The sequence below is a fragment of the Brachyhypopomus gauderio genome, chromosome 5, assembly GCF_052324685.1.
Source record: "Brachyhypopomus gauderio isolate BG-103 chromosome 5, BGAUD_0.2, whole genome shotgun sequence".
NCBI lineage: Eukaryota > Metazoa > Chordata > Actinopteri > Gymnotiformes > Hypopomidae > Brachyhypopomus > Brachyhypopomus gauderio.
Genome location: NC_135215.1, coordinates 8,482,530 through 8,494,462, shown reverse-complemented (window position 1 = coordinate 8,494,462; position 11,933 = coordinate 8,482,530). Strand labels below are relative to the sequence as shown.

The 11,933-nt window shown below is 45.8% G+C and overlaps 1 protein-coding gene across 3 annotated transcripts in view; it reads right to left on the bottom strand.

Annotated features, from left to right (window-relative positions):
* The window catches only part of col7a1l (collagen type VII alpha 1-like), a 59,200-nt gene extending 47,685 nt beyond the window's left edge, over nt 1-11,515 (bottom strand). For 2 of the 3 annotated variants that reach the window (XM_077005358.1, XM_077005359.1), the window contains exons 1-4: nt 11,065-11,514; nt 5,526-5,783; nt 2,608-2,788; nt 1,458-1,617 (exon numbers count right to left, since the gene is read on the bottom strand). In XM_077005358.1, coding sequence (XP_076861473.1) covers nt 1,458-1,617; nt 2,608-2,788; nt 5,526-5,601 — 417 coding nt within the window. In that variant the 5' untranslated portion in view covers nt 5,602-5,783; nt 11,065-11,514. Of the gene's footprint in view, nt 1-1,457; nt 1,618-2,607; nt 2,789-5,525; nt 5,784-11,064 lie in introns of all 3 variants that reach the window. The other variant, XR_013130826.1, reaches the window with a different exon arrangement.
* Nucleotides 11,516-11,933: the final 418 nt, after the last annotated feature.

The window sequence follows — 11,933 nt, the reverse complement described above, 5'->3', positions numbered from 1 at the left end:
CTCACCCTCTAACTAGTGTTCCACCACTCACCCTCTAACTAGTGCTCCACCACTCACCCTCTAACTAGTGTTCCACCACTCACATTCTAACTAGTGTTCCACCACTCACCCTCTAACTAGTGCTCCACCACTCACCCTCTAACTAGTGTTCCACCACTCAACCTCTAACTAGTGCTCCACCACTCACCCTCTAACTAGTGCTCCACCACTCACCCTCTAACTAGTGTTCCACCACTCACCCTCTAACTAGTGCTCCACCACTCACCCTCTAACTAGTGTTCCACCACTCACCCTCTAACTAGTGTTCCACCACTCACCCTCTAACTAGTGCTTCACCACTCACCCTCTAACTAGTGCTCCACCACTCACCCTCTAACTAGTGCTCCACCACTCAAACTCTAACTAGTGCTCCACCACTCACCCTCTAACTAGTGCTCCATCACTCACCCTCTAACTAGTGCTCCACCACTCACCCTCTAACTAGTGCTCCACCACTCACCCTCTAACTAGTGCTCCACCACTCACCCTCTAACTAGTGCTCCACCACTCACCATCTAACTAGTGTTCCACCACTCACCCTCTAACTAGTGCTCCACCACTCACCCTCTAACTAGTGCTCCACCACTCACCATCTAACTAGTGTTCCACCACTCACCCTCTAACTAGTGCTCCACCACTCACCCACTAACTAGTGCTCCACCACTCACCCTCTAACTAGGGCTCCATCACTCACCCTCTAACTAGTGCTCCACCACTCACCCACTAACTAGTGCTCCACCACTCACCCTCTAACTAGTGCTCCACCACTCACCCTCTAACTAGTGCTCCACCACTCACCCTCTAACTAGTGCTCCACCACTCACCCTCTAACTAGTGCTCCACCACTCACTCTCTAACTAGTGCTCCACCACTCACCCTCTAACTAGTGTTCCACCACTCACCATCTAACTAGTGCTCCACCACTCACTCTCTAACTAGTGCTCCACCACTCACCCTCTAACTAGTGCTCCACCACTCACCCTCTAACTAGTGCTCCACCACTCACTCTCTAACTAGTGCTCCACCACTCACCCTCTAACTAGTGCTCCACCACTCAACCTCTAACTAGTGCTCCACCACTCACTCTCTAACTAGTGCTCCACCACTCACCCTCTAACTAGTGTTCCACCACTCACCCTCTAACTAGTGCTCCACCACTCACCCTCTAACTAGTCCAACCGTGAGCCAGTTGTGTAGCCTGTCGATTCATTTTCTATAGTAAACAGAAACAGGTAGCTATAGATGAGACGTACTGAATAGAATGGAAATCTACTGAAAAGTCCAACATTCAGCACTCACTCCCCAGACATATTTTAAACTGAGCTCCTCAGGTGATATTACAGAGGTAAATGAAAGCATGTTGTGGAGAACATTTGATCTCTGCGGGCCTTCTTTGGTCTCTGAGCTTTTAGTCACACCTTTGGAGTGTTGTCCCGGACGATGGCTGGGCCAAAGACGGACTCCACCAGGAATTCGAGCGCCAGGCCTGTGCGGCTGGCTCCGCCCTCGTACGTGAGGTCATCCACAGCCCTCAGCACCTCCTCCAGGGTGGAGTAATCTGTCAAAGCAATCCGCATCCTGGTGGCAGAGACACACACATACACACACACGGATGTACAAACACACACACACACACAGATGTACAAACACACACACACAGACACACACACACACACACACACACAAACGAAAACACACACACAAAGTCCCTCATTTTAAGTACATACACATTTTTGTATAAACCACCTGTCATGATTTCCTAAACCAGAACCTTGCCCTAATATTCATGTTCATAATATTCCAGGGCTGCTCGTAAAGCTTGTTAAAAAGTTCCTTCCTAAAGACGTTTGCTAAAAGTTCTCAATATATTTTCCTTAGTAAAGTCACTGTACAGGATTTCCAAACAGGGTTGCAACTACATACTTTCTGAGGTGTATGCAAACATACTATCGGCGCCCCCCGCACTCCACCCCCATCCCCACCAACTCGGCAAATAATTTTCTGGCATCAATTTGGCGCCCCCTCTAGTGCAGCGCCCCTATGCGTCGCATACGCCGCATACCCCCTTTTTGCGCCACTGTTTCCAAACAGTCAAGGTGACGTGTTCTCAAGCAGGTAAGTAAAATCTTGGGGACACGCTCCTGTCTGAGCACAAAACCCAAACATTCATTCAACTGTTTATTTTGCAGTTCCTTGAGATAAATGTCAAAACATATTTTATTTCATAAAGAATTTGAAAGATGTCATATTTAAGAGCCAACAATATTCTGTAAATATAACAAAAAAAAAACAGCTTTACAAATCCCAGTACATTACATTTCTGCTGTTATGTGCTAATGTCTGCTACAGTGAGAGCAGTCTCATTTTTCAGCACGCCCCATGGGTAACTGAACCCAGGAGCGAGCAGGGCTCTGCTATCTCTCTACAAGGCACCCAGCAGTACCAGACAAACAGGGTCTTTAGAACCAGGAGCACTGCGAAACCCCAGCGTCCCTCCTGTGTTCTGGACAGGAGTCTGAACCCTTAAGACATGACCTACGACCCCATCTAGGATATGATGCACGCTACCTGGGGTTGTCTCCATACACAGTGACCCCGAAGCGTACTCCGTCCACGCCCACCACGGTGCTCCGGAACGACCTGATCATTTCAGCCACAAACTCTTTAATCTGGCGGAAGCTGGAGGGACCCACTGACCAAGACTCGTCCACCAAGAACACGATGTCTGCAGGCATGGCGGTGCGACATTCTGCAGAAGAACAGACACACATCAGAGAACAGGCAGCTCCGTGCCCAGAGCTCCTGGAATATCAGTCATTATATTTACTGTGTAAAGTGTTCTAATGACTGTACTTGAAGTTTTATCAAATTAGGAACCACCAATAAAAAATTCCTGTGCTTAGTTCGTCAATTTTAAAGGGTGATGCTTAAAATCACCGCTAGATGGCAGTATACCTTAAACAATCTAAGAGAGAATCAATATGGTGATATTAGAACGGCCAGAAACACTCCAATTTGTGCATTAACATATCGCAGTTAAAAATCTAAAATGAATTGAGCCAAAACTCATCAATATGAACGCACAGAATTTCTATATCCTGTTGTTTCTGCTCTGCATTATGGTAAACCAGGATAAAATATTCCACAAAAAATAAAATAACAAAATTCCATGTCACACCTAAAATGCCATAATCAGTCTAATTCCTATTCTTTACCAGTAGGAGATTAATGGCAACACCAGCAGATATCGAAGAGCCAGACCAAAAAGAGAAGGTGATGATGTTCTATTGTAGACGCCCACACTGAAGGGGCAGCAGGAGTCTGACTACAGCCTCCACCTCCCCACCCTCCACCCTCCACCCTCCATCCACCTCCCCACCCTACACCCTACACCCCCCCTCCACCTCCCCACCCTCCACCCTCCACCCTCCATCCACCTCCCCACCCTCCACCTCCCCTCCACCTCCCCACCCTACACCCCCCCTCCACCTCCCCACCCTCCACCCCCCCTCCACCTCCCCACCCTCCACCCCCCTCCACCTCCCCACCCTACACCCCCCCTCCACCTCCCCACCCTACACCCCCCTCTACCTCCCCACCCTACACCCCCCCTCCACCTCCCCACCCTACACCCCCCTCCACCTCCCCACCATCCACCCCCCCTCCAATGCCATTTTCAACTTTGGCATTTAAAACAGGCAGGCGACCACCTTATACAATATTTCTCAGTCTCAGTAAATTCTTTTACTGTAATATCTATACTTTGACCTTTGTGTGTGCAACTTTAGGAGAAGGGACTATAACACAGTGTGAAACTTCCCAGACGCTTCCAGAGCCTTCCAGAGAGTCTCCTGTGTGTGTGAAAGCCCCACAGAAAGCCCCGGCCAACACAAGGGTGTGGTGAACGTTGTCTCCTGTCTGTGAGAAAGCTCGGCCTAAAAGCCCCGTCAACCACGAGGTTGTGATAAACATGTGCTGGGGGCACATTTGGACCCAGACACGTCGACCCGGGTGCAGGTGAAGTAGAAACACAGCTGAGGCAGACAGACCTGCTTTGTCTCTGACTGTCTGTCTGAGTTCAGACACGGAAAGCAGATGTGCAGAATCTCAACTAGGCCGTATGACTCAGCAGAATGAACCCAGAACACAGAATGAATCCAGAACCCAGGCCTCTTATGCTACAACTGTCTCCATGTGTCTCTCCATCCACACATAACTCCTCCCCTCCCTCCCTCCATCAGTGTGCGGTTAACCCGGACACACTCTTCGGCGGGCCTGGACTTGTGGTGAGACCCAGCCGCCCGTGTCCCCTCCGCACGTCAACCCCTCACTCCTCGATGCCAAGATGGCTGTCGGGGATGAGTGCTGACAGCAGGAACGAGGGACGACCGCAGCATACCACATCAGTGATGGGGTGAAGACACAGTCTCCGTCTCACACACCACAACAGACAGATCAGCAGCAGGGCCTGTAGCACTGCTGGGGGACACGTCTACACCGCTACACACACTTCCATAACACCACACTCGACAAGATCAGTGCTTCACGCAAAGGCAAATTTAATATAAGAGTTTAATAACTTAGATTCACTAAATTGGCATTACAGCTTTGGCAGGGATTAAAGTAAATGTCTTCATATCCAGATTTAAATTACTCAGCTCATCATTAAGACTTTAATGTACCGGGATCACACGCCATACAACACCAGTGAAACAAGCACAGTAGATTCAGACACAGATGAATGTTGAACTAAACTGCTCTTCACTACAAATCCTTTCCTAGGCCTGCAGAAAACGCTGAGTGTTTAGAGTGGTTGGAGTATTTGGAGTGTTTACTTTCACGTGATGTTTTCTGCTAGGCGTAGTAAATTCCAGAAATACTGCACTTTATGTATGGAGGTTAAAAATCATTCTTCATACACACACACACACACACACACACACACACGAAAGGCATGCATAAACAGGTAGGAAGAACTTCTCAGGCTTGAAGACACAATGTGCATTTAAAGTGTTTCGGGCATCTCGTTCTCGTCAGGCTGACAGAAGGCAGGAGCAGGCATGATTTACAGTGAAGGATCAGTTCAACTGGAAGTGTCAGAATTGTACACCCACAGAAGGCATTCAGATGCCCATAGGAAAGACATCTGCTGACAGGAAAGGCAGACAGATAAGGTTAGACTGTCTGTTCCAACACTACCTGTAGGTAAAGTAGACAGATGTCCATATGGACATGAACGCGAGGGAAATATTTCAGGAACTACTCCCTAAAAACGTCTGGCTGGCATTCAAAGGACAGGAGTTCTAAAATGTGAAAAATAACTTCTTGTTGGATGTAGTTTAATTGAAGCCCATTCAAAGGTAATGTTTTCCCTGAATAAACACAACACAAAAGTTTTTTCATTGAAGACAAAGGTCTTTTAAGTAAATGCAACTGGTGTATTTGGTGTACATGAGGAGTCAGGGGAGGATGAGGGTGTTCAATACCTTCAGCTTGTGCAGAAACACCCTGAGAGGAGAATGTGATAGACAGGACAAAGATCCACACAGAGCAATAATCCATGCTGTCTCTCTCTCTTCTCCTCCGTTTCTCTTCTCTCTCTCTCTCTTTCTCTCTCTCTCTCTCTCTCTCTCTCTCTCTCTCTCTCTCTTATCTCAGCTCTTGCAGCAATTTCTCTCTGGCCTGATATCCTGTGATGATGTCCAGCGTCACATTTTTCAGCTGTGTCTCTTGTGCTCTTTTATCTAACAGAGAGAGAGAGAGAGAGGGAGAGAGAGAGGGAGAGAGGGAGAGGAACTGATCAATATCGGAATGCGATATATAGAGAAACACTTTCAAATATCAGGTCATGTGTATCTGATGTTCTCTGAGTGTAATCTCAAACAATTATATCATATTTAGCCTCCTGGGCAACACACTGCGCGTCTCGGCCTGACACCAGTGGGCCAACAGAGCAGACCAGAGGGGCAATAGTCACGTTTGAAAAACATCACACCCAAAAATTCAACAGCAAAAAGTTAGATACAGATATGAAACCAGTTTTTAGTAAATAATGAAAATATTTTAATGGGTTTTTTTATTGTCATTTAATTTGTGCTGTCCTGTAAAATTCGTCACACCCCTCTATTATATAAGTATTCCATATATTTAACTGATGTGTCCGTGGATGACTGAACATAGGTATATGAGTAGGGAGAGCAGTGAAATTCAACACACCAGTGTTCATTTTACTGGGTTCTCATGTAACGCTGATAATAAACTGAAGCTACACGTACATACCTGTTTTCCAACTATGGCCTGTTTCATGCACTTTCCTGTTAGATACTGTGCATATGATTCAAAGCTCCGACAAGTGAATAGGTTTAAAATGTCTGTGCAGTAGTATGTAGTATGTAATGTCTGTGCAGTAGTATGTAGTATGTAATGTCTGCGCAGTAGTATGTAATGTCTGCGCAGTAATCTACTGATGTGTAAATGCTGCATTTCTCAAAACCTGAACCTAAGAAGTCACAAAAGCCAGAGACCTGCTGGATTCTCCCTACCAAATGGGACAAGCCATCAGCAGATTAGAGATTGGCTGGCGGTATGAAGAACACGTAGAAGGAAGTTATCACCAGCAGCCCTGGTGCAGAATGGTGGAATCACTACATCCACCTGTCACCTCTTAATGAACCAGCTGCTTTCTTTGAACAGTAAAACATATTTAAGTTTGGTCATTATATATTCAGTGTTAATTAAGATAGGATAACATACTGTACGACTAATTCACACCTCCCACTCAGCTGTGTGTGTGTGTGTGTGTGTGTGTGTGTGTGTGTGTGTGTGTGTGTGTGTGTGTGTGTGTGTGTGTGTGTGTGTGTGTGTGTGTGTGTGTGTGTGTGTAATTAGGTGGGTATAGATATGTAATATAGAAGTATTCAATCTAGAAGTAGTCAATCTATATTCAGATTATTGTTCCACCTGGATGGATGGTAATTTTCCTTTTATATTTTAGGGAATGATTTTCAGGCTGGTGAGTGATGTGTCCCAAGGCTATATATGCTAATCAAGGTTACAGACAAGATTCTTTTAAAGGGCAGTGGATGAAGAAACTGTCCATCATAACTAACTGCTCAGGAGACGTCCCTCCCCAGCATTAAGGGTTAAATACTGAGACTCATCCATCATCCACACATCAGTAACATCAAACAAACATCAGTATCAAAGGAGAGCTGAGAAACCACAGCATGGACTTTTCCTTTTAGAAACCCAAATCCTACCCAGAGCAGGACATGAGATGACAGAGAGATGAAAAACAGAGACAGTGAACAGTGAGTCAACCTTAACACACAGCACCAGCAGAGACAGTGAACAGTGAATCAACCTTAACACACCGCACCAGCAGAGACAGTGAACAGTGAGTCAACCTTAACACACAGCACCAGCAGAGACAGTGAACAGTGAGTCAACCTTAACACACAGCACCAGCAGAGACAGTGAACAGTGAATCAACCTTAACACACAGCACCAGCAGAGACAGTGAACAGTGAGTCAACCTTAACACACAGTACCTGCAGACAGTGAACAGTGAGTCAACCTTAACACACAGCACCAGCATAATTAAACAGAAGGTGGATTCTGGCATTTAATTTTACAGATGGATACACTCATCTCTACAAAGATGATACGCAGAGACAGAGGAATATAAAAGTTGCCTGATTGTGTGTGTTAATACACACTTCATTAACACACACTGTCATCACATCACTCAAAGGTCTCCAGTGTGGGAACAAAACGGAACATGTTTTAATGGAGTGGCCTGGTCTAATGGTGCAGCACTGCGGCTTAACACGCCTGCCTCTCAACGCTATGGAAGATTGAAGGATTTCACATCCATTCAAAGGTTTGCAGATAACACATAGAGCAGGAGGGCGCCATGCCTTCACAAAGCCCTCCATCAGGAGCTGCTGCACGTAGAACCCTAGTATTGCTATGGCAACAACACAGCCTTTCAAACCAGAGCTAAAAGGGCACGGCTTGTAAAACCCCCTTTTACATTTATCACAGCCCTCAGTGACAAACCCAGAGCCACGATCAGCTCTAGCACTTTCTGGCATCAATAGTTAGAGTTGCTAACCATCCCACCCCACCCCCATCGGCTGGTTTCCAGACCACAGATGGTGCATGGTCCCCTGACAGGCATCAGCAGCATGACTGCAGGTGTCCGCATGCCCATACCGGTTACTATTAGCTCCACCCATGTAGTTTAAGCCCCTCCCCTGCATATGAAGCCACACCCCATGTCAGGTGGAAGGTCCCACCACCAGCTCCTGACTTGGCCTCTCACAGTGAGCTGTAGCAGGACCCATTAGGGTAAGAAGGGCAGAACCTTCCCCCGGTGCTCCTGAGGCCTACACGCTCCTGCCCAACACTGTTTTTAACTGAACGCACCAGAGAGGCTGATCACAAACACAAAATCATCATGATGTCACACTTAACAAAGGTGTGGCTCATATGTCTGTCACCATGATCAAACTGCAACCAAACGACTTCATAATGTTTGTAGTACACAGCCCAGCGTAATCTCCTAAGAACAGCCTGTCCCCCACTCAAAAGGCAAAGTCAGTGTGCTCTGGGTTAGAGGATAAAGGCTTTGAGGGGATTAAAAGGGACGACGAGTCCACCCGAGTTCCCATTTCTCCCTGGTTCTCGACCCCTTCGGTCTCTCCTGCTGCCTCTACAAGTCACCTCTGCATGTCAGCTTCTACTCCAGAATACCATTTTACTGCTTCATAAAGGATTATCCCAGTTGATGTGAAATTGGTTGTTAAACTCACACTTGCCAACATGCATTATTTAAATATGCGGGAGCCAGGTATTAATGCACATGCAAATACAAAAACACACACACACAAACTCTAGAGATAAGGTTACCATCATTAAACGTGTTTTGAACTGCACTAGATATTAAATTTATACATCCAAGCGAATCATTTTTTCATGAATGTCTTGAACACACCAACAGCCTGTCCACAGCGTTTCCCTCTCCTCCATTAATAATCATGTTTGTGCTCCTAAAGAGAGGCGGAGCAGGCCGCCCATTCCATCTAATGTCGACTCGTACTGCTCTGTGTGCTGTGTGGTCCAGTGTGGTCCAAGTCCCCGGGGTATTCGCTGTGTTCACGCTGTTCACACTGTTCATGGTTTTCGCTATGTTTGTGGTATTTGCTGTGTTCGCGGTATTTGCAGTATTCATGGTATTCACTATGTTCACGGTATTGGCTGTGTTCGCGGTATTCACGGTATTCACTGATTCTGTATTTGTGATATTCGTGGTATTTCTGGTGTTCACGGTATTCACTGTGTTCACAGTATTCGCTGTATCTGCAGCATTCATGGTATTTGCTGCTTGCGGTGTTCAGGGTATTTACTATATTCATGGTATTTGTGGTATTCACTGTATTTACTTTGTTCATGGCATTTACGGTATTCACAATGTTTGCAGAATTCACTGTGTTTACGGTATTTGCGATATTTATGGTTTTCTCAGTACTCACTGTGTTTATGGTATTCGCTGTTTTCGTGGTGTCTGTGGTATTCGCTGTGTTCATTGTGTCTATGGTATTTGCTGTGTTTGCAGTGTCTGTGGTATTCATTGTGTTTGCAGTGTCTGTGGTTTTCGCTGTGTTCTCAGTGTCTGTGGTATTCCCTGTGTTTTTGGTGTCTAGTATTCACTGTGTTTGCGGTGTCTGTGGTATTCGCTGTGTTTGCGGTGTCTGTGGTATTCGCTGTGTTTGCGGTGTCTGTGGTATTCGCTGTGTTTGCGGTGTCTGTGGTATTCGCTGTGTTTGCGGTGTCTGTGGTATTCGCTGTGTTTGTGGTGCCTGTGGTATTAACTGTGTTTGCAGAGTCTGTGGTATTTGCTGTGTTTGCAGAGTCTGTGGTATTTGCTGTGTTCGTGGTGTCTGTGGTATTAACTGTCTGTGGTATTTGCTGTGTTTGCAGAGTCTGTGGTATTTGCTGTGTTCGTGGTGTCTGTGGTATTAACTGTCTGTGGTATTTGCTGTGTTTGCAGAGTCTGTGGTATTTGCTGTGTTCGTGGTGTCTGTGGTATTTGCTGTGTTTGCAGAGTCTGTGGTATTTGCTGTGTTCGTGGTGTCTGTGGTATTCACTGTGTTTGGTGGAGCACTTTCACTAGCGTGGCAGCAGGAGATGCAGAGCGGGAGAGGGACTGAACCTGCACACTGACGGGAATTTGGCTCCACATTTACATTCTCGCGTGAAGCGTCAAATTACATCAGGGCTTACCTGAGTGTAGGGACTATTAATGAATAATTGAATGAATAAATAAAATATGGCACTGTGTACAGTATCTGTCAAAAATGTAGAAGCACCTGACTGAATGCATGATTGTATAAAGGTTTGTCACGTTGTATCTAAGACGAATATAAATAGTAAATCCTGATAACCAATGAATGAACTGACTTCAAAACTATAATAATAATAATAATAATAATACAATGAAGAAGATAAAAAATACAGTACAATAACATAATTACATTTATTTGCCATCTCAGGAAATAGTTTCCGCTCAGAACTCTCATCTCTTTCAGGTGCTCATAGGTGAGAATGTCTTCAGCATTAGAGAGGACAGCCTCATGACACTGGTTAAGAGAGTGTGGAAACCTGTCATCATAAATATTTAACATGGTATAATCAGATGTGTGTTATTTCAATGTTTTGATGCCTTCATTCTGTCTCTGAAACACAGAAACTGTTAATAGCGAACAGCGGTGTGTCTGGTCTTCAGAGTGGTGCTGTGTGTTTGAGAGGCAGGAACTCAGCTCCAGAGAGCAATGAAGATGTGCAGACACTCGCTGTGTGAAGGGCCCCAACCAGAGTGGCACAGGGCCAGGATAGTGTTGCCAGAGACGAGACAGGGCGAAGTAACAGCAGAGAGCTAGTAAAGAGGGAGAGGCAGCAAAGAGCTGAGGTCCCGCCGTCCTGGGCAGACTGCAGTGTTTTCAAACCAATCTCTCCACTCACCTCAGCCACCACACTCTTCCGGCTACAAGCGATGCAGTGGACCTGTATCAGACACTGAATCAGATGTTGAATCAGACACAGCTCTATAGGACCTGGTCGTGCGCCGGTGGAAATCCTGCAGCAAACACAGAAAACCTCCAGGCGGGGTATGCTCCAGCGACAGAGGTGCAAAAGTCCAAGAATCCTTCCAAAAATGAAGATATGCACACGCAAAAGTGTGTGTTCGCGTGTGTACTGTGTGTGAATGGCTACATGCCCGAGTGTGAGTGTGTGAGTGTGAATAAACTCAGAGGGTGTGTAGTTGTGCAGCAGCAGGTCTAACAGGCTGGCTGGTAGAATCCTGAAAGCGTGAGTCTGAGTGTGTGGAGGTGGAGAGAGAGAAAGCAGGTCTGGAGGGCGTAGATTTGTTCACTGGGTCCTTCAAGAAAGTATTCACCCCCCTTTTTCATCCATCCATCTTCTCTGCTTTCCCTGTGGAAGTCTGTAAGGCAAGAAGGAACGTAACTCCAGCTGCCCACGCTCTCCTTAGAGGGGCAGACGTGAAAACCCAAACTTTGCAGTGTGCTGGTCTCAACGGAAACCAGTGAAGAAGACACCACAGACTTGGTCTGTTAAACATCTTGCATATAAATCTTTTGTTAAAATCCTGTGAATGTTAAATGTGTATTAGAGAATGCTTCACAAATGTACCAAATTGAAAAAATGTATACAAAATATAACATTATTTACTTCAGAGGAATGTGTAACATCTAAAAATGATGGATTTGTGTTATTTTATGGTAAGAAAGTACTTTTCCACAGACCATACCAGGCGTGACAGTAAAATCTCAAGTGCTACTTTTAGTTAAATTAGTTAATGCTACATTAAG